The 23,062-nt window shown below is 43.4% G+C and overlaps 1 protein-coding gene and 1 pseudogene across 2 annotated transcripts in view; one reads left to right on the top strand and one right to left on the bottom strand.

The window, feature by feature from the left end:
* NMT1 (N-myristoyltransferase 1) overlaps positions 1-18,543 on the top strand; it is a 57,439-nt gene extending 38,896 nt beyond the window's left edge. The window contains exons 4-12 of one of the 2 annotated variants that reach the window (XM_072645974.1): positions 7,388-7,506; positions 8,441-8,532; positions 9,734-9,850; positions 10,837-11,007; positions 11,668-11,776; positions 14,749-14,919; positions 15,768-15,935; positions 16,954-17,091; positions 18,195-18,543. In XM_072645974.1, coding sequence (XP_072502075.1) covers positions 7,388-7,506; positions 8,441-8,532; positions 9,734-9,850; positions 10,837-11,007; positions 11,668-11,776; positions 14,749-14,919; positions 15,768-15,935; positions 16,954-17,091; positions 18,195-18,215 — 1,106 coding nt within the window. In that variant the 3' untranslated portion in view covers positions 18,216-18,543. Of the gene's footprint in view, positions 1-7,387; positions 7,507-8,440; positions 8,533-9,733; positions 9,851-10,836; positions 11,008-11,667; positions 11,777-14,748; positions 14,920-15,767; positions 15,936-16,953; positions 17,092-18,125 lie in introns of both variants that reach the window. The other variant, XM_072645973.1, reaches the window with a different exon arrangement.
* LOC140528277 (heme oxygenase 2 pseudogene) lies at positions 746-1,777 on the bottom strand (annotated as a pseudogene).
* Positions 18,544-23,062: the final 4,519 nt, after the last annotated feature.

Raw genomic sequence — 23,062 nt, 5'->3', positions numbered from 1 at the left:
CGGAGTCCAGGGTAGGGGCGTGGCTTCCAGGCTATGCTCCTACCAGGGGTTTCCCCCATGTCTTTGGTGGTTAAAATGGTGGACATGCTGTAGCAGCTTTGTGCTTCTCTCTCTCCCATTCTTCCACCCCACCAAGTTATCACCATTCTGAGTGAAATGTCTCATCAACTAAATGATCAACGTGGACCTGAATAATGAGAGATGAGTGGCGGGGGAGGACAGGGCGGGGCTGGAAGAAGACAGAACCCTTTAAGTCTTCTCATCAGGAGAGGAGCCTTCACAGGTCTGAGACTTTTAGATCTAAGCCATCTTTCCAAGTTCCCACTTTCTGGGTTTGAGATCTCTGGGTTTGTCTATCCCTGGAACAGACCCTATCCTTAGTATGAGTTACACACTCATACCGCAGAGAGCAGTCTATTAGGTATTGATTTTCACATCTGGGTTTTATTGTTTTTTTCAAACAGCTTTTAATTTTTTTATTTAATTAATTTTTACTTTTCAGTATTCATTTTTATATGATTCTGAGTTCTAAATTCCCCCCCCCCTCCCAGATGGCATTCCATCTGATATAGGCCATATATGTATGATCATAGTAAACATATTTCCACATTAGTCATGTTGTAAAAGATGATGGGAAAAACCATGAAAAAGAAAAAACAAAAAAGAGAAAACTGTATTCTTTGATTTGCATTCAGACTCCATAGTTCTTTCTCTGGATGTGGATAGCATTTTCCATCATGAGTCTTTTGGAATTGTCTAAGATTATCACATTCCAGCTTTAAATTAAAGAAAACAAAAGGAAAAAAAGATACCTGTAGTCATACTTTACTGGGGATGGGACATAGGACAGTTGGTAGATTTTGGCCAGGGTCATCCCTGAAGGGTTTCAAGGTCATTGGCTGCTTCCCATGAAGTCCAGGCTATCAGTCCAGTAGCCAGGGCCATGGCAACATCAAGAATAGGTTGAAGGTTGGGTTGCTGCAATATGGCTATGGCATTTTTGAAGGGGCAAGCATTATCTTCATGGCCATCTAGTTTAGCAGCATAGTAGGTGCACTGCATCCTGGGATTCTTTGGCCAGCAAGAAGCCAGCCTTGTGCAGTCCATTGAAAATCTTCAGATTATACTCAAAGGCTTTTTTGGTGGTCTCGTCAGTTTTCTCCTTGGTCTTCAGATCCAGGTCTAGAGCTTTAATCCAAGTACAATAGAACTGTTTAAAACTTTTAGGCATTATCTCTATTCTCAAACAGGTGGAACTGAGTCCTTTTTCTTGTGCTAGGCAGCTTCAGTGCCCAGTTGGCCACCTTCTTTAATACCTGACCGTGAGAGAGGTGTCCGTTATAGATATGAAGGCATGAACCACCAGCAGCTTAGGTTCTTGCTGACCCATACAATGGATCTGGTCCATGTAGCTTCAGGAAGCCTCTGAGCACTGAACTCTCTCCAGAGAAATATTCCATGTTTTTGGTCAGTGCCTCCTGTGGGCACTGAGAAATTCAAGGGAGTAAAGGTTGGGTGGTCCTTGTTGCTATCCATCTTTTCTTCCAGGCTGAGTAGTTCAAGTAAATAAGTGCATCAGTGGCCAGCTAAAAGAGATCCTTCCTGATTTATTTTTTCAAGAGATCTTTGACAAAACTGGGTCTCCTAAGCATGATCATGAAACTGCATAGTAACTTCCTTTAGTATTCCAGGAGGTCCATGTGCCCCATCTTAATGTAGCACATTATTGAATTCATTTTTTTTTTACTGCTATATCATGCAGCTGACACATTGAGGTTTGTTGTTATTGTTAAGTATTGTACATCAATTTCATGATGGCATGTTTGCCTGGGTTCTGGATAGTGGACAGTGCTCTCGTGCCTTCCCAGTCATCAGTGGAGTGAGACAGGGCTGTTTGCTTGCTCCCATGCTTTTCAGCATGATATTTTCAGCCATGATATCAAATGCTTTCAATGAGGATGAACACGGCATCAAGGTTAACTACTGTACTGATGGTAAGTTCTTCAGTTTGAAAAGACTACAGGCCAAGACCAAAGTGAAGAGAGTGTTGCTGAATGATTTTCTGTTTGCAGATGATTGTGCACTCAATGCAACCTCTGAAGCTGAGATGTAACAAAGTATGGATGAATTCTCTGCAGCCTGTGTTAATTTTGGCCTAATAATTAACACCCAGAAAACACAAGTGCTCCATCAGACACCACCACACTGTTGATTACAACAAATGGAGAAGTTCTAAATGCTGTGGATAAGTTCACTTACCTTGGTAGTATACTTTCCAGGGATGTACACATTGACAGTGAGGTTGATGCATGCATTGCCAAAGCTAGCTCAGTGTTTGGGAGGCTCTGAAGAAAAGTTTGGGAGAGGAGAGGTATTAGACTGACTACCAAACTGAAGGTCTATAGAGCTGTTGTGCTGACCTCATTGTTGTATGCCTGTGAAACATAGACAGCCTATCAGCACCATGTCAGGAAACTGAATCGTTTCCATTTGAACTGTCTTAGGAAGATTCTAAAGATCACCTGGCAGGATAAGATACCAGACACTGAAGTCCTTGCTCGAGCTGAACTACCAAACATTCAAACTATGCTTCAGAGAGCACAACTCTGATGGACTGGCCACGTTGTTCAAATGCAAAATATATGCTTGCCAAAAAGACTATTTTATGGAGAATTTGCATGGGGGCAGGCAATCACATGGTGGTCAGAAGAAGCAATACAAGGACACTTAAGGTCCCTCTCAAGAACTTTGGATTTGACTGTGGGACATGGGAGACATTGGCACAGGACCGCTCAGCATGACATGCCCATACCAGAAAGGGTGCTGTGCTCTATGAACAAAGCAGAATTGAGATAGTACAAAGTAAACGTTGGATGTGCAGATTTGGAGTATCCAGCCCAAATGTTCACATGGACTATCTGTGCCCAATCTGCGGTAGAACATTCTGAGCTCATATTGGTCTGATCAGCCACAATCGGACACACTGAAACTTGAGTTTATCGTAGTGATGTCGTTTTGGTCCTCTTGGAGAATGAAAGACAACAACCAACCAACCAAGTTTCAGTCATATCCAACTCTTTGTAATTCCATTTGGGGTTTTCTCAGCAAAGATAGTGGAGTGGTTTGCCATTTCCTTGTCCAGCTCATTTTATAGATAGGAAACTGAGGCATAAAGGGTTAACTAACCCAGAGTCATACAGCTAGTAAGTGTCTGATGCTGGATATGAATTCAAGTCTTCCAGACTCCCGGCCCAGCATTCTATCCACTATGCCAACTAGGAACCCCATATTGAGCTTATGGTCCACTGAAATTCCCCAGTCTTTTTTAAAACAACTGCTGTCTAAAATCACACTTCTCCATCTTAGATGTATGGAGCTGATTTTTTTTCTCCCCAAGTAAATGACCACATTTATAAATCTCTGTAGAATTTCATCTCATTAAATTTAGCACAATACTCTATTCTAGAGGTGGATAAACTGTGATCAAAGGGCCAAATCCTGTCTGTTCTTGTTTTTGGTTGCCCTGGTTTTCTGATGCCCTGCTCCACCTTGACAAGGTCCTGTTGGTTCTTAACTCTGTCATCCATTGTTTTGGCTGTTTCTCCCAACTTGATGGCAGCTACAAATCTGATGAATTTATAGTCTCTGCCTTCATCCAAGTCACAAAAAAAAATATTTAAAAAGCATAGGTTCAAGCACAATTCTCTGGGGCCTTTTGCTCTGCTGACATTGAACCACTGACAATTACAAATAGACATCCAACCAGTTTTGAATCCATCTGATTGTATTATCTAATCCATATCTCTGCATCTCCATAATAAAGCGTGAGATGCTTCATCAAATGCTTTGCTAAAATCTAGGTAAACTTGTATTCGCACCATTCTCCTCCTCTGCTAGTTTAGCTATCCTGACGGGAAAAGAAATAAGCTTAGTATAGTTTCTTCTTGTTGGTGGTGGTTCTTTCTCTCTAGGAGGATCAGAGACATTACAAGGGGGCTTGACACGCACCTGAGTTTGATTTGAGTGAGGCAGAACTTCACAGAGTCCAGTGAAGTATGGTATGACCTGTTCTGGATGAAGCCAGGGAGGCTCTTTGTAATCACTACTACCCTAGAAATGACCCATGCTTTCATTTTCTCAGGAATTGAAGTCAAACTCATGGGCCCATATTTTGCAGGCTCTGTTCTTTTCTCTTTTTTGAAAATGGGACAACATTTGCCTTTCTTCAACCTTGTGGTACCTTTCTCATTTTCTGTGATCTTTCGTATATTACTAATAGCAGAATGGCAGTTACGTCTGCAAATTATTTCTGGATGCAAAGATGTCATTCACCTGGGCCACGTGACTTGAATTTATCAAGAGTAGCCGGATGCCCTCTTAGAGTCTCCTTACTTATCCTAGCTATCAACTTCTTGTTGTTTAGTTTTGTTCTGTCATTTCCAGTGAAAGGGTCATTATCCTGTACAGAAAAAAAAAACAACAGAAACAGACTAAGAATTGAGCAGCTTTTCCTTCTATTGGTTGTTAGTTATTGCCCTATCTACCCCAAGCAAATATCCTTTTCCCCTCCATGACCTTCCTTTTTCTCCCCCCCGCCAAAAAAAACCCTTTTGTTATCTTACTGGCCATGTTGTCCTGACACTGGGCCTTGTCTCCGCTGCTGCTCTTCCATTCAGCTTCTGTTACTTGATCTTACTTCCATTTTTTTCCTTTTCAGATCGAAATTGGTTGGACAGTTTCTTGTGCAGTCACATCAGTCTCTTCAAACATATCTCGTTTTTCCTTGTCATTGGAATTGTTTCCTTTTGTGCCTTCAGAATTTCTCTGATCCCTCCTGGGCTAAATTTACCTGAAATATTTTACTCCATGGAATCCTGCCTCTCTTTTCTCTGAACACTTTGAAATCTGCTTTCCCAAAATCTAGGCTACATATCAGACTCTACCCAGATTTGTTCTTCTCTATCACAAATTCTAGAATGGAGTGTCTACTTCCTTCTAGGGTTTCCATAACTTCCACCCCAGAGCAAGAATCAGATCTGGGATCCCCTTGTTGATTCCTCTGCCTTTTGAAAGATGAAATCATCAAGAAGGCAAATCAAGTTATGAGAGAGAGAGAGAGAGAGAGAGAGAGAGAGAGAGAGAGAGAGAGAGAGAGAACTCGAATATTTCAGCAGATGTCTAGATAATTGCCTCATCACTACCTTACCATGCTTTTGTACCAATATTTTGATCTATTCCCCAAACTCATCTACTTTCTCTTTCTATCCAGGTGGTCTATAGTTTATGCTCCAATGTCAAAATTACTTCTGTTTTTCTCTTATTTGACTTTCACTGAAATACTTTCTGTCATGCTTCTCTCCCCACTGCTTCCTGGATTGTTCGTGTGGCTGTATCTTAATTTATAATGCAACTCACCCCCTTGCCTATCCTGTGTTTTGGATTTTATTTGATTTTGTTTTTAAATAATTTATAATCATCCAGAGCCATAGTTCAGTCAGGGATTTTTCCCGAGTCACATAAATCTGCCACATGTTTTGACCTCCAGCACATCCCTAGTGACCTCTAGTTTGTTGCCTAAACTTTGTGCATTTGTATATAGACACTGAAGACCATGGTTGTTACTGCTGGCTTCTTTCTTGGATTTTTTCTCTTATGAATTTCTAGGTGTTTCAGATGCTACTCTTTCTTTGTGGCTACTCTCTTTACTACGTAGATATCAAATGAAATAATTTCTGAAAAGCTCTTAGTACGGTACTTGGCACATAGTGAGTACTACATCAATAATCACTCCCTTCTCCCCTTCCCTTATTAGGTGATATATATATATATATATATATATATATATATATATATATATATGGGGTCTCCTTGCCCACTCCCTCCCTTTTTAAAATATAAAGTCCTTTGATTAATTTTGAATTTGGGGAGAGTTTGTTGGTTCCATTACCTTAGTATTACAGCAACAGATTCACAGTTCCTCCTTTGCTCTTCATCTTTCTCCTCCACAGATTCTATACAACACCCCTTGGAGAGGCTGACTTGCTTCAAAGGTTCTTAAACAACTGGTCAGGCCTAGGGAAACAAAGAAGGTTAGTAGGGTTTTTAAGGCTTAGAGCATCCTTTGAACTCATAAGAGAACAGGCCAGCCTACTATAAACCATCAGGTTTTTGTGCCTAAGTCAGTAAAAAGAAACACAAGAACATTTCAGATTTCAGGAACAAATAAGCACAAATATAAAGGACCCATCATTAGCTAATAGTACAAACTAAGGAGATGGAAATGGGGTGGGGAAGGGGAGTAGAGACCGTAAAGTAATGAGAGAAGTCATCTGGAGTTGTCCCACTTCTGAAGGGACCTTCAATGCCTGGCAGAGGAGTTTAGGGTTGGATACAGTTGACCATAGGTGCTCCTCTGGGTTCTTGAGTAGGGAAATGACACGAAGAGCATTTTTATAACCGCATTGTTGGGAAAGCATATATACAACAAAACCTTTTTTTTGTTTTTAATCCCAGTCCTTGAGGATTGATGATGAAGTCTCTGGTTTACCAGAATTCACTGAGTGATTGTTGATTTACTAGAGTTCATCTAGGAGCAAGTCTGGGTAGAGAGTCTGAGGCCTTGGCTTTTTGTATTTCCTAAGCACAACTCACGCCTGCATTGTGCTTCAAAGGAACTTTGGCATGAGGATTCAGACCAGTTGCCAGTAGTATAGGCTCTCTGCCCAGGAGGGTCACTTCTTGGAAGAGCATGGGCACTTTTGAGAAGTAAGTCACTGTCTCAATAGGAAGGCTACTTTTGAGGGAACCCTATGCACAATGAAGGGCCTTGGATTGGCAGTGGTAACAGACTAATTCACATCTCCAAAAGCTGGAGCTTTCAAGAACATTGAGGCTGGCGCCTGAAGAAAGATGGCATGGTCCAAGAAAGTTGCCCTCCCTACAAGCCATTGTAGCACTTTACACAAAAACAGCCTTGTTGAAATGAACTCTCTCTAAATCCTTTTGGAGTGGTAGGCCAGAGTGGAGGGATGGGAGCAGTCTCCAGATTGGCCAAGAGAAAAAATGCCAAGTTTTTGAAGACAAATATTTGTTATTTGGTTACTAAAGGGATATCTTTAAAGGATTTCAAAAATTCACCCATCTTGGATCCTAATAATTGTCCTGAGGTGAAGGCATGACAGCCTGAGATTCCAGGCCAGGAATAGCTGTGGAAGTTGACTGCCACTCCAGGGATACAGTGTGTGCTCCTGGATTGGGAACACGAGTAATTTACTTTAGCTGATTATGAGCTGAGACCTTTTCTCCACCCCACCCCCCAAGAGGCCAAGGGGACTCAAAATGGATTGGCACAGAGGAAGAAAGGCTTATCCAGATTTTCTTCTTGTAGGAGAAGTGGTGAATACCCATGGTCCCGTGGAACCTGACAAAGACAACATCCGTCAAGAGCCCTATACCCTGCCCCAGGGCTTCACCTGGGATGCCTTGGACTTAGGGGACCGAGGCGTGGTAAGTAGGCCTTGGATCCAGCTATTTTTTTCCTAGACGGCCAGTTAGCAAATACTTAGAGTGAATAACACCTGAAGCTAACCACACCTGAAAGAACCATCCTAAGATTGCTTTTGCTCAGGGCTTCTTTGGGGAATCCCCTTTCACAGCTGAAGCAAATAAAGTTGAGAATCAAAATAGATTCTCTATTTTGCTCAGGGACTTCCTAAAACTCCTCATGAACTTGTCTTGGTTTTTCTGACAGATTGAAGGCCATCTTCTTCTGCTACCTTATTCAAATGCCTTTTTCCTCTTTGTCCTCCTACTCTGTACCTGACTGATTATTTAATGATGAAGGTTTTTCTCAGCCCTTGCTTTACCCTGTATTCCCCAAAGCATATTTATTCCACTGAGGCATCTTTACTCATTAGGATCTTTGGAAATAATGGTAGAGACTGTTCTGCATTTCTGAATTTTAATGCCAAATCTCTTAGTAACAGATAACAAATGAGGACTCCACAGGAAGTGGAGCTGGACCAAAAACTGGTAACCAGGGCATAATGGAAATTAGTTGTGATTTTACTTAGAACATTCTTTTTAAAACCATCCTCCAAGGATTACAGTTTTCCCCAAAATATTTACACCTAGTAAATGGGAATACTCAGAAATCTCTTTTGTTATAGTGGGTTCAACTCAAGTTGAATGGTGTTCTTACTCTATCACTAATCCATTTTGGGACCACTACTCTACCCCTCTGTGCCTCAGCTTTCCATCAGTAACTACAGTATTCGTTTCTAGAATCTCTACCAAACTTGGGGTAAAGAGAGTTCAGAGTTTCATCTTCATATCTGAAGTGTCAAGCTTTGTATGAATAAAAGGAGGCCAGCCAGTCTTCAAGCCTAGCCCTGCACGTAGCTGTGACAGCTCTTTAATAGATGCCCTTGTCTCTCTTCAGCTGAAAGAACTGTACACCCTCCTAAATGAGAATTATGTGGAAGATGATGACAACATGTTCCGATTTGATTACTCACCAGAGTTCCTTTTGTGGTAAGTCTTGAGTGCTTTCTCATGGCAGGTAGAGGAGTGGGGAGGTGGGTAGATTTCTGGGCACAAGGAACTGCTGTCCACTTCAAAATGACAAATGGAAAGAATTATGGTGACATTTTTGGTGCCTAATGCAGATCACCTGCCCACCCTTCACCTGGGTGACAGAGAAAGAACTTAACCTTGAATAGTGTGTTGAAATCATTAGTCACTGAAGCTGTCATAGTGTACAGTGAACCTTAGGAGAAGGCAGGATTTGTGTGCCTCACCTGTACCCTTGGTTTTGTTAAAAGAGCAAATAAATGGAAAAGCCATTTTGAGGAAAGGGAAGGGAATTCCTCCCTGTTTCCCCCCTCCATTTCTATTCAGCTAAGGAAGCATACTCACTTCTGTGAAAATGAGGACCTCGTAGTCTTAATTTAATTAGCACAGTCTTTTGCTGACTAGGGCCTAGACTGACCATTGAGGAAAGGGAGAAGGGAGCAGCCAAGCATTAAGAAGAGGCCTAAGACAGCATACCTAGGAATATTGTAGCATTTGAGGGGTATGAAGGAAAGGTGCCTCATGATATCTGAGCCTTTGTTTGCTTGAAAATGTTTTATTTGGTAAATGTTTCGTCTGCTTTTATGTTTTATGTTTCCTTAATTTTAATAAAAAAAAATTTATCTTTTGTTTAAAACAGAAAAAGAGACTAAAGGAAATTGAGGGCTCGCCCCTAGTCATAGGAATTGTTGGTCAGTGAAACACTGAAAAGAACCTTCTGTTCATTGGTTTTGAAATGGTAAAGAAAGGCTGCATCGCCAAAGTTTTGGCGTGTTGCTGAAATGATCTGTTCTGTGATTTGTTCTTTGATCAGTTCATTCTTTAGCGTTCACTTATTTCCTCTCATTTAAATTTAAAGGCTTTCTGCAAAGGCTCTTTACTGATTACAATGTTTATTGCTTTGTGGTCAGTAGAGGGTATGGCTGGCAGAGCAGGTGAAAGAGAATTGGATAATTTCTTCTGGGGGAATCTCAAATTAAGTGAGAAATGATAAAGCCAAGAGAGATGAGCTGGCAGAAGGGGCTGTCTCCTGTCCAGTTGTATTGAGGGAGTTCTCCCCTAAAGAGAAGCAGCCCCTCGATATAGGAGTGTGGGGTAAGAGTGGAGTCATTGCCCTTTAGTCATGGCACAGCCCAGCAAGGTCTTCTCTTCTACCTTCCAGGGCTCTTCGCCCCCCAGGCTGGCTCCCTCAGTGGCACTGTGGAGTCCGGGTCATCTCAAGCAAGAAGCTGGTGGGCTTCATCAGTGCCATCCCTGCAAGCATCCATATCTATGACACGTAAGTCTCACTGTTGCCCAGGCAGGTTCATCTCATTCTGCCTTGGAGAGAATGGGTCAAGAAAATACTGGAGGAAGACAGAAAGGTGACATCAACACTTAGGGACATTTCTATAATAGGAACCTCCTGTTCTACTCTGAGATGCTGCTGTTACTGTCATTTGTGACTAGAAGCATCCTGCAGGGTGCCCAGCTAAGGTGGCCTGCTGGAACATGGGGAGGACAACTTCTTTAAGTTCCTGACCTGATCCAGCCATAAATTGTCATTTGTGCAAATTTAGAAATGGAAGAGAAAATGAGCCCCCAACCAGATCCTTCAAAATTGAAGTTTACGCTCTTGTCCTTTTTATTCCTAGCTCTGTCCCAGCTCTCTGGCTTGACCTGGTGATGGTCATCAGTCATGACTTTAGAGCTAGGAGGATCCTCAGAGGTGATCTAATCTAACACCTTCATTTTGTAGATGAGGGCACTGTGCTCCAGATAGCCAGGTGACTTTCAAAGCCACAGATGTGGCCATGACATATGAAGTGCTTTGCAAACCTCAGTCATATACAAATGCTAACTATTATCATTATTATTGACTGTGGAAATCAGACCACTTGGCTTCCCCATTGTTCTGTTTCTCCAGATGGATGGAATTCATCTTCAAATCCTCTTCCCTCACCTTCCCCTCAAAGAACACATACCCTAAACTGTTCTGAATTAACAAGGCCAGGAACTCTTTGGAAGACAGCAGGATAGTCAACCAGTCAGGAAAATGTGGACTTTGTGACTCTCGCAAGTAAAGGGAGGTAAATTTGAATAAAATCAGATCCAGCAAGCTGGCTCCTCACCCAGCATCCAAACACAGTAGCAGTTCTTACTCAGTCTTAAATATACCAGTTAATAAAAGAAGGGCAGGAAAATGTGTCTCTGCCTTGGTCTTTCCAGCTGTTGCATCAGGCTTCTTACTTCCCTCAAGAACTTGGTCTTTCCTTCCTACTCCAGAGAGAAGAAGATGGTAGAGATCAACTTTTTGTGTGTCCACAAGAAATTGCGTTCCAAGCGGGTGGCACCAGTGCTAATTAGAGAGATAACCCGGAGAGTCCACTTGGAGGGTATCTTCCAGGCTGTTTACACTGCTGGGGTTGTACTACCCAAACCTGTCGGCACTTGCAGGTAAAGTCCCACCCTGCTCAGTCCTGGGAAGCGTTTGCATTATGACTCCAAGGATTTTCTCCTTTCCCTAAGCCCCAATACAGACCCTAAACTGGGATTCCCAAAACCTAGGTTCCAGTTCCTGCCATGTCCCTAAAGCAGATGCTTGACTTGGAACAACTACTTTTTAAAATGGAAAAAAAACTTGGGTTTGACTCTCTTGTTGGTTTATTTGGATAAATTGAAATGAAAGATATTAATTATGTTTTAAAAGTAAAAGCAGTAGATAAATTTGAGAAATGATGGTGATAATTATGTTAACAGTGGCATTAAGCATTATTGCCCTTTTTTGTTGATTTGGCCCCAAGTTCCAGGAAAAAGAATGTTGGCTCTCTCCTCATTTATTTGCTGTGGAAAGACAAGAGGGTTGTCTTTTGAGCTTTAGTTTTCTTTGGAGAGGGGAGAGAGAGACAGAGAAAGTGCTGTGTTTTGTGACATGTGGTACAGCCATCTGAGGATCTGAAGCATGATCCTGTTCTTCAGTCCTTGGGAAATATTTGTTTATATCCCAAGCTGAGTGTGGGTCTTTCATGCCATCTTCTGGCTATCTAGAGACTTACATATCCCTGTCCTCTCTATTAGCCAGCATCTTCTAAAGACAGGAATGTTGTATCTCCACAGGTACTGGCACCGGTCCCTTAACCCACGGAAGTTGATTGAAGTGAAATTCTCACATTTGAGTAGGAACATGACCATGCAACGCACCATGAAGTTATACAGACTACCAGAGGTAGGTGCTGTTTAGTCATCATGATGGTGATGGTTGTGTGGTGCTTGCTGTGATGCAAAGTCCAGTTCTGCAGAGGGCAGAGAAGTCTCGCTATCAGTTGCTATTTACTTAGAGAATACCAATTCATTTTTATATTAGCCTAAGTAAAGAATAATTAGAAACTGTGAATGTTAGAAGCAGGAAGAACTTTTGTGGTCAAATAGCCCAACCACTCCCTTTTACAAAAGATGAAGAAACTGGGAGGTCAATCTGTTGCCACAGAATTCATGCGCAGTAATGCATTTACAAACCAACAAATTCATAACATGGCTCCCTGTCCACTAAACCAACTGTTTATGAATTAAGTGCACCTTCTTACGCTCATGAACAGAATTTGGAATAGACATTTAAATCCCTAGATTTTGTTCCTGTTTTTTCTTCTGGGAGTGGAAGACTGGGTGACCAGTGTTTTCATAGGATTATAGAATTTTAGAACTAAAAGGGTTCTTGGGGAACATTTAGTTCTTCCTTCTCATTTTACAAAAGCCACTCTTCTGAGTTAGTAGCAAAGATCAGGTCTTGAGCCCATGTTTTCTATGTGAGCTTGAGGGTTGGTTGATTTGGTTTTGGTTTTGCAAAATGAGGCCAATGCCACTGAATGCTAGAAAGAGGGAATGTTTCAAAGCCTCATCTTGGCTCCAGAAAATTTCTGCTCAGTGGTCAAAAGATAAGTGTCTTTGAATGTACACTGTACTGTGAGCTGGGGATGGACTTGCAGGTCTAGATCTGTCAGGTACCTGACCTGTTATAGGAGTCATTCTGAGACTAATGGCCCCTCTCCTCTTCCCAGTTTGGTGCCTCTTGATTCCCTGTCATGAGGACGAGTTGCAGCACAGGGTCAAGCGCACTTCCTCTGTCAGAGACGTACTTTGGTAGTCTTCTAAACATGTCTTTCCTCTCTCTTGTTTTAGTGCTAGGTTCCCATAATTTTACCAAACACTGCATGCTGGGAGCCAATAAGGTAGAATATAGTACTCAGAAAAATCACTCTTGTCCTCTATCTATTTGAAATTCCTCCATTGCTGTTTTGTATCTTTGACCTGCATTGAACTTTACGTGTCATTGTAGGAGCTCCAGCTTAGATCTGAGGACAGAGCTTTTCTTCTCAGAATCAGAATCTGGTCCCATGTAGCAGGGAATTTCAAAGCCTAGGAGACAGAATTGGGCTGGAGCTCTGGTTTCATTAGTATAGGAACTCCCAGTAAGGAACATCCCTCTTCAGATGCAGGTCAGCACCTTCTCTATAACTTCATCATCTTGGAGAGTTGCCTGGAGCATCAAAGAGACTGTGATTTGTTCAAGGTTGCACAGTGAGTGTGTGTCAGAGGCAGGACTTGGACCTAGGTCTTTCTGGCTCCAGGTCCAGCTTTTTATCTATAGTACCATGCTCCCTCTTATCCTAGGAGGATAAGTTTTTAAAAATAGTTATGGTCTTGGGAAAATAGGTTGTCCAGGCTGTCACTGAGTGACTAAGTTGTTAACCACCAAATCGTTTTCAGGTAGATGGACGTAACCATGGTCACGTTCCATTTCCAGGGACCCAAAAGACCTCAAAGTATAGCATTTGCTTCCATCTTTTCATTCTACTAAGTTGTCCCAAAGAAAGTAACTGTGGAAGGATTTAGATCTGAGAGGGATTTGGCATCTTTTCCATTGGCTACATATCCCTGTAGGGCAGCTTGGTGGTTCAGTAGAGACAGTACAGAGTTTGAAGTCAGGAAAACTAATCTTCCTGAGTTCAAATTTGACCTCAGACATTTACTAGCTGTGTGACCCTGGGCAAGGCACTTACCCCTGTTTGCTGCAGTTTTTTCATCTGTAAAATGAGCTGGAGAAGGAAATGGCGAACCACTCCAGTATCCTTGCCAAGAAAGCCCTAAATGGGGTCACAAAGAATCAGAACAACATCACATGTACCTGTAGCAGCGTCTAATTTCTGGTGATGCAAATAGAGCTTAATGTTAGGTCCTCTTTTTTTTTTTAATTAATTTATTTTTAGTTTTTAACATTTACTTCCATCAGATTTTGAGTTCTAAATATTCTTTTTTTTTTAATTAATTTGTTTTCAGTTTTCTACAATCACTTCTATATGTCTTAGATTTTTTTCACTTCCCTCCCCGAGATGGTGTGCAATCTTATATAGATTCTACACATACATTCTTATTAAATATATTTTTACCTTAGTCATATTGCATAGAAAAATTAAAATGAATGGGAGAAACCATAAAACAAAACAAAACACAACACAAGAGAAAATGGCCTGCTTCATTCTGCAATCCAATTCCATAGTTCTTTCTCTGGATGTGGAAGGCATTTTGCCTCAAGAGTCCATTGGAAATTTTTTAAGTCCTTGCATTGCAATGAAGTACTAAGTCTACCAGAAAAATTCCTCACACACTATGTTTGTTGCTGTGTACAAAGTTCTCCTGGTTCTCCTTTTGCTCAGCATCAGTTTGTATAAATCCTTCCAGGCCTCTCTGAAGTCTTCCTGTTCATCATTTCTTATAGCATAATAGAATTCCATTATATTCATATGCCACAGTTTGTTCAGCCATTCCCCAGTTGATGAGCATCCCCTTGATTTCCAGTTTTTGGCCACTACAAAGAGAGCTGCTATAAATATTTTTGTACATGTGGGACCCTTTCCCATTTCTATGATCTCTTTAGGATATGGTCCCAGAAGAGATATGGCTGGGTCAAAGGGTATGTACATTTTTGTAGCCCTTTGGGCATAGTTCTAAATTGCTCTCCAGAATGGTTGGATCAGCTCACAGCTCCACCATCAATGAATTAGTGTTCCAACTCTCCCACATCTTCTCCAGCATTAATCATCTTCCTATTTTATCATGTTAGCCAATCTGATAGGTGTGATGTGGTATGTTGGGTCTTCTTTGGAGCCCAAGAGTCCATCTGATTGTGTTTTCTCCCTTCAGACTCCAAAAACATCTGGGTTGCGACCCATGGAAAAGAAGGACATTCCAGTGGTGCACCAACTCCTGACCAAGTACTTGAAGCAGTTCCACCTAACCCCCATCATGAGCCAGGAAGAGGTGGAGCACTGGTTCTTCCCTCAGGAGAACATCATTGACACTTTCGTGGTGGAGGTGAGGGATGGTTCATGGTCTTTGGCCCTGTGGTCTCCAAGACTTTCCTAGTGACAAATAGTGGAATTCAGCAAACCAGATGAGTGCTGAATTCACTTTGTGCCCAAAGTTGGTCTGGTTCTGGCCCAGCCCTAGTGGTACAGGTCTGAATTGATATGAGATAGGTGTGAGGCAGGGAATTTATTTCCATTGACAGTGGTCCAACCCTGGAGAGACTTGGCTCATCCTAGAGCAGAGCTTCTTAGGTTGTTCTTAAAATATTTTGATAACTATTTCAATACACTTGGTTTCCTTTGTGATCCTGTGTGTTCTGTTTTTAAAAACATTCTTCTGAGAAGTAATCCATAGGCTTCACCAGACTGTCTAAGGGGTCTTTGGTACTCAAAAGAAAAAAAGGTTAAGGTTTTCCAGCTTTCTGGGAATTTGAGTCACTTTTGGGGTGGGGGGGCAGGGCGGGGTGGGCACAGGCCTGGGAACCAATTTAGCCTGAAATCCATAAGACTGAGTCCAGACTTGACCTGCCTCCTACACTTAGCAGCATTTACAGTCATTATTTCATTCAGTCTCCTCAACCATGATCCCTCACAAGTATTAGGGATAAGATATTCATCCTTGAATCTCCTGGCCCTGCTTGAAATCATCTGGGACTTTGGTTTCTCAGGGCCAGACTGGTCTACACCCTGCCCTCCTCCAGATGGGGTAAGGAAGAACCAACCACAGACCATTCCCAGAAAGTTAGGCCTGACTCCTCTTCCCCACTCTGGCCCAAAGTCACCCTGGGCAATCTATGTTTCTTAGGGCTTCTTACACTCTTGCCACATATGACTCTTTTCATGTTCTTCCTTCAGAATGCAAATGGTGAAGTGACAGACTTCCTGAGCTTCTACACTCTGCCCTCCACCATCATGAATCACCCGATCCACAAGAGCCTGAAAGCTGCTTATTCCTTTTACAACGTTCACACCCAGACCCCACTTCTAGACCTCATGAGTGACGCTCTGGTCATCGCCAAATTGGTGAGGAATTGGTCTGGCAGAGGCAAGGGTGGGTGAGCAGTCAAGGCCAGATACTCCAAGCTCCAGGATAGTAGCTGCTGACAGGAAAGGGGAGGCTTTACAACCCAAGACATCTTCTTATCTTGCTTACCTAGGATCTCAGCTGTTTCCTAAGCATCCCTCCAAAAACTAGAAAAGAACTTTACAGACAAACTGAAAGCCTTTTTGAATCCCTCCTGATTTATTTCAGTGAGTGTGGTTTTCACGGGAGGTGCTGCCAAGCAGCCTGAATAGCCAGACCTACCCTAAGAATAAAAAGTTTCTCCTACCATCTTCCCCAGCGTGGGAGAGGGCAAGTTGATCCCTTATCTCAGTGAGATATCTCTGATGAGAATGTGCACAGCAGCTCAGTCTTCTTTGAGTCTCCAGCCTCAACATATCTCCCTGCTCAATCTGTATTTGTGTGCCAAGTCCAGTATGGAGAACTGTTAGGGAACACATGCCAAAAAGAGAAAGAACATAATCCCTGCCTTTTGAGCTGGTGGGGCATCTCACTTGGGAAACCAGGCACATGTTATGGAATGGCTTTTACAATTACAAAGCAACATGTCATCAAGTGCAAAACCATATGCTGAATACAGGTCTTTTAGAATATAAAGGTTGCTAAAGGTAATTCAGAGTCTGATGTTGCTTGCATGCCAATTTATAAGAAAGAAAGGTTTTCATTTCAGTAAAGGGAATATAACATAAGAGGCCTACGATGAGCAAGCCTTGTGTTTGTGATGTTAAGGAGATTAGTTTGAAGGGAGAAGCTCTTTTGGGGAAGTAATGAAAAACACAGAAAGCCAAGGTACTGGATGATTGAAGGCTTTGAATTCTAGGCCAAAAAGTTGGGTTGTGATATTCTTGACAATAGGAAGCCACTGATGGATAATGAGCAGGGGAATGGCATGATGAAAACAATATTTTAGGATAATTATTCTGTCCTAGCTAGCCTTCCTCTTTTCACTCCTCTTGTTTTTCACTGCCACCCACACAGAAAGGATTCGATGTATTCAATGCACTGGATCTCATGGAAAATAAAACATTCTTGGAGAAGCTGAAATTTGGAATCGGGGATGGCAACCTGCAGTATTATCTCTACAATTGGAAGTGCCCCAGCATGGGAGCAGAGAAGGTAAACGCCCATGGGCTCTGCTCCTTGACCCTGTTGGCAGCTCCTCTGGGTGGCTGGAGCTAGAAGCCCAGGCATCGTCGGAGATATCTCTGGCAGTGTCTGAGCTCCTCAGTCCTTATGGTAGGTAACCCCATAGACTAGGATCCAGGCTTTTCTGAGCGCTAGACCTGTGTTAGGAACTATCCTCCTGGGCCCTAAAGAAATTGAAACTTTCTGATTTCCTGACCAGCAAAGCCAGCCCTGCCTTGATTGTATGTTTTGTAAAGGCTGTCCCTGAAGGGGGAAGAAAGAGAGCTCAAAGTAGGAAGGTTGTTGCCACCAGATGAATCACCTTATCCTTCTTTTGGGCCTTCTGGGGCATTTTAGGAAGTCCAGAGGACCATGACTTTAGTGGCTAGTCCACATGAGCTTTTCAGAGCTTCCCTGGGAGCAGAGCCATTCCTGTAGGCCTTGCCTGGGTGTAAGCAAAGTAAATGGCTACTCAGAATACTGCATGTATGAAAGGAGTTGCAGTGAGGATGTTCATTTTTGTACACCAAGCAGATCTGTTCTCCTTAGCACGTAGATAGTTTGTGATAAGTCTAGGCATGGTGACATTGGAGTTTCCTTTGAATGATAAGACACCCTAGAAGGCCTACAAATGCCTCCCTATATTGTCTTGTTCAGGTGCTGCTTTGGTTGGGGTGCCTTTGGTTATTGCCCTAGGTCTTACTTTCCCTGCCGCCCCCAACCTCTCCCACCCGGGGGGAGTGGTTTGGTCAGTCAGCATTTTAAAAGGGCAGACAAAGCATTTTATCTCCTAACCAGTGTTGCTGTAGGACCCAGAACCAGCACTTTTCTCTGACATTTTAAGAGTGTAAATCCTTGTCAAAGAGATTTGGTGCAAAAGTCCCATAACATCAGTTGATGTTAGTCGTTCCTCTCAAAAAAAAACCCAAAAAACAACAGCTCAGGCCAGTTCCCCCAAGCAAGTTTCCTCCCTCCCACAAAGTCATGCTGGTTTTGTACCAATTGAACTTCTTTTGGATCTTCAGGATAGCGATGGGAACAGCTCAAGTCTTTGGGAAACATCCAGCTTACCTCTTCCTAATTGACTGCCCTAGGTTGGACTGGTGTTGCAGTAATCAGCTGCCAATGAAAATTGGACAAAGCCACTGAGAATTCAGAGCAGGACATGGAACCCGCCGCTGTTGGTCTGATTTTCATGGAAGCGAGAATCCCCAGCTGAGGGAACAGAACCGAACCAGCTATACCAAACAGCCACTGACTTTGACAATTGTATCACAACGGCGTAGGCTGTCACCTCTGGCGGCTTCTCTGGTCTCTGTTTTCCAATTAATTACATCCTCATGCTGCCGTGATCAAGGGAATGTAACTGCTGAAAACTAGCTCATGATTGGCATATTATGGAGTTAACGGGTGAATAATAAAAATATATATATTATATATATATATAATATTTTAAATATCTTTCATGTTCCAGACTTACAAGGATGTTCGGTCCCTAATGAAAAGCTGTGTCCAGCAAAAATCCTTAAAATAAGAGGCAGGGAGTCAGCATGTTAATGCCACTAGTCATTGCCCTCTGAAGAATGGCAATGGCATTGACATTTGAGGGGGGTGGCAAGGATGAGGAACCTCCTCCTTAGTTCCCATCTGCTTTGGGAGCTGAACAGGTGAAGAGGGGAAGTATTTAAGTAGGAACAGAGTAGGGTAAGAGAAGTTCAGGTCATTGCTGAATCCTACAGATGTGCTCAGGGCTGGTACCATGGCACATGGGCCTACTGCCTGAGATGGATAGGGCTGTAGAGTGAAAGATGGGCCCAGGCTGCCAATGCTTCTGGGTCCAAAGAGCTGCACAGGCTCTACTGGAAATGGGTAAGGGAGAAAGTTTTATGGACACAGCTCTCCTGGGCAGTTCCAGTAAGGATTTAACTTATTGCCTACCCCTTCCATGACCATCATTATAGTCTATACTCTCTGGGAAACTAATTTGTTGATTCCATTTTAAAGGGCTCTCTGGAGAGTTGTTGCTATCCTTTGTAGGAAAAATTTTCCTGTGGGATGTTAGATCTTCTGCTTAGTGTGACTATCAGCTTGAAGGGGACCTCAAGACCTCCTTGTAGCTTCTGGGACAGTACTGAGTGCACAGCAGTGCCATTCCTGTTAGCAGAAGCACCTGCCCACTGCCCAGGGTACGTGTGTGCATGAGTGACAATTGTCAGAATGTGATGATGCCCATGGGGCTGCTCACCCAAATGCCTTTCTGCCACCAGGCATGAGCCCGTGCCTTCCAGCTGTTCTCATCACATTTACCATTCCCCACTGCTCATTCTGGTACCCCTCTATGCTTCCCCAAGGGGTGGCCCAAGGAGCAGCTGGGGCTGGGGAGAGGGATGTGGGTTTTAGACAGATTAGGCTTCTCAGCTGTAAGAAAGAAAGGGGTTTTTCATGCTGTTGTCTTGGCCTGTATTTCAGTGCTGGGTTGTTTTATCTTTTAATTGCCCTTAATTTACCAAAAAAAAAAAAAAAGCAATATAATCGTTTCTCAGAGGTGCTGAACAGAGCAGGCCAGGGAACATTGTTTTGCAAAATTTTGTTTCGTCTTAAGTACAATCTCATAGTTTTTGTTCTAGAGAGAAAAAAAAACCAACCTCAGTGGTGGACAGAGAACATGATGTACAGGGGTTTTCTTAGTGCGTTTACCTTTTTGAGCTCTTTCAGGTGAAAGTGAAACCTCAGTCGGAAGGCCAGGTCAGGCCATCTGTGATTCCACTTATTTAAGCTTCGTTTGTCAGAGTCATGGGCTTGTTTCAAGGTATGGGTTTGATTGACATTTTCAGAGGGATGATTCTTAAGCTGGGGGTATTTTTGTATGAATTTGGCAACAGTGTGTCTGGAGACTAGACTAATTGGGTGTTGTTGGGACCAATGGAAATCCTGCTCACCCTCTGTAGACTTACAGGAATGCGTCAAAGTCCCCACACCACTGGAGTAAAATTTTTTTCTAAGGTCTTTGGAACCTTATCCTTTCATTCCACCCCACACACACACCCCTCCCCACCAAGTTATTCCAAAAAGAACACCTCTCACTTCAGGACCCAGTGGATAATAGTGGATCTTTGAGCCCCTTAAGGCAAGGCTACTGAGACCAGAGCAGCTGCCTGTTGGACAGCAATATTCTTACCAAAAATTAAGTAGGAGGGAGCAAGGAGCCAAGGTGTCCCAGACTTGGTCTTCTTCATAGACATTCAAGCCCACCAAAAACTGACAGACCAATTAACCAGCTCTTTCCTCCCTAAGGCAGAGGGGTGAAAAGGGAAAGTCCTGTACTCCCCTGTCCTACACCTGCTTTATACCACCTCAGCCACGGAAGGGGAAGCCTATATGGGATTTTAGGATGCTCTTTCAATTGTCTGAAGTTTTCTCAGGGGATGAGAAGATGAGTTTGCTCTTGGTTAACCTGGATCATGGAATGGAAACTCAGGTGCTTAACTCCACTGAGCCAGGAATATCTAGAACCCTTGGCAAAGGTTTCTTTCCAGGATTGTGGAACCTAAGGCCTTTATACAGTTGGCACCATGTGGCCAGGTTCAAGATCCTCAACACCACTTCCCTTGGCTTGCTCACGAATAGGATCATCATTCATTTGATCAAAATGCCAAGACTTTGAATTACCATGATCCTTTTTTGCTGCTGTGCCATTTCATCCCTATCTTCAGAAATCAGCATAGAGTTGTTATTAAACCAGTCCTAGAGTTTGATCCTACCCTCTACCCCACCCTTGGGATTTCTGGGCCCAAGCCCAGAAGAAAGAACCACTGTGTGATCCCAGATCCTCCTTCTAGCCCTTGGAGTAACCAAGGAAGCTGAGGGTTAATGGTGCCACTATATCCCTGGAGTGGGGTTAACCAAAGGGGCCTGATGGACCCAGGTGGCATCCTGTGATATCCTGTGAATTTTTGTTTCTTTATTGTGATCCTCCAACCCTCTGGCCTCATACATTGCTACCCAGGTTGGCTTTAAACACATTCTTTTTCAAAGACTTCTTTGGAATTGCTCTCACCATGTGACTGCTGATCCTATGGTACAGTTCGGCAGGTTCCCGCTGGCTCTTAGAATTAAAGCCCTCTCTTGCCTGAGTCAGAAACCTGAGAAAGAAGGTATTCTGTGAGACTTGCTCCTCTCCCACCCCTAGTTACCCTTTGCTGCATAAATCCTATTCTGAAAAAGCAGATGCTTTGCTCCAAGGTCAAGATTTAAAAAAGCAAACGAGTCCAATCCACTTCAGTTTAGTGGGGACACACTACAGCATTGCTGTTTTCCTTCCAGCCTATGGGGAAAGAATGAAATCCTGCTTTTTCTGACCTACCTTCAGCTTTCTTTTCCTTCCCTTCTTTCTGGCTTAGGCCACTCTGGGGCCTAGATAGAAGTTCTTTTGTGTGCAGTGGACAAATAATGATGGCCCAAAGCCAGTGGATGATGAACCCTGCAAGGGGTTAAAGACAGGCCAGGCTAGGGATGGCGCACATGATCACATTTGGGTTAAAGAAGGTGATGCCCTGGGATGAGGAAGATAAGAGTTGTCTCCTCTCGGAACACCCCGCTTCTTCTATCTAGCTCAGCTGGGGTTGGAGATGGGTGGGAGTCTGGTCCTCCTTTGAGAGTCTTGTTAAGGGAGACAGAAGATCATCAGTTTGTAACTTTCTACTGTATGACTTGGCAGAACTGAAAAATGTGACTGGGTGTCCCCCTTCCCACTGGGAATGGTGGGTTTGCCACTGAGAACACTGGGTGGTGATCTAAGCATGTGGGCCCTGAATAGTGGGGAGTGGGGGACTGCCTCCAGGTTGAGGAGGCTTCTCTCGATGGTGCTGCTGCCCAGTGGAGAAAATGAAGCTTCGCCTTCTTGTTCTCAAGTTTCTTGGTGTGTTGGGGTGAGGGGGGAACATTTTGGAGAAAGAGGTTTGGTGGAGTAGCTTCCATTTCAGAGGAGCAGGGAATAAAGAAAAGAAGTTGTGTGTGGCCGGTCATGAGTGATTGCAATTTCCTTAATTCTAATAAAGCGGCTGAAACCTTTCTGCTTTACTGGCATTCCTATCGGCATCAGGTGGCACTGGGACAGGAGGTGAGGTTGGGCTGGGGACCCTCCCTGGGGGCAGGCAGACTACTCCATGGCAGCTCCAAGGGAACAGCAGAGCTCGAGCTTCAGTTTCATTAACACAGTGCCAGGCCAGCTTGGGAAAGAAACTTCCTTTGGCTTCTGCTCTCCCTTTCAAAGCAGACTTGGCTTTTTCCTCATTCTTCCCCAGCTCTATAGCCACGGTGGAGCCAGTGCTGTGTCTAAGGCTCCTTCAGTGTGAGAAGAATGACAAAGAGGCCCCAGAACAGGGTCACTTCTAGGAATGCCTGCCAGGAAGAATGGTTTCCCTCGCCTGAGCTCCCAGCCCCATGGCTACCAGAGGGGCTCTCCTCTCAAAGGGACTGAAGCCTGAGCCAGGCCAGGCTAGGGAATGCACACATGATCAGCTTTCATAGTTTGGGTCTTGACAGGTCCTAGAATTGGAGGGGGTTGGGGTTAGCAGTGCCTGGGTGTCCAGGAAGGACTGCCTTAGGTAAGCCCAGGTGGTCTGGCCTTGGGGACACCCATAGACCATAATATACTTGGGACAAGAGATTGCAGGAGACAGCCCAGCTGTGACTGTTTTCCTTGCCTCTAGTTTTAGGTTGAAGTTTTGTCCCCTTAATTAGCATGTTACCCACTATGGCCAAGTTTACCACTTCCTCTGGAGGCAGAGTCCATTGGCCTTTTCAGGGAAGACAGTGTGATACAGTAGGGAAAACTTAGGAGTCAAGAGAAATGGGTTTTAGCTACTCATCTAACTCTGTGATCTAAGGCAAGTCAGATAACTTCAATTTTTTTCCTCATTTGGAATAGTGAGATTCAAATGAGAGATGGAAGGTGATTCTT

The sequence above is a fragment of the Notamacropus eugenii genome, chromosome 2 (genome assembly GCF_028372415.1).
Source record: "Notamacropus eugenii isolate mMacEug1 chromosome 2, mMacEug1.pri_v2, whole genome shotgun sequence".
Taxonomy (NCBI): Eukaryota; Metazoa; Chordata; class Mammalia; order Diprotodontia; family Macropodidae; genus Notamacropus; species Notamacropus eugenii.
Note: the sequence above shows the minus strand (reverse complement) of the source record. Positions and strands in the feature narration are given on the sequence as shown.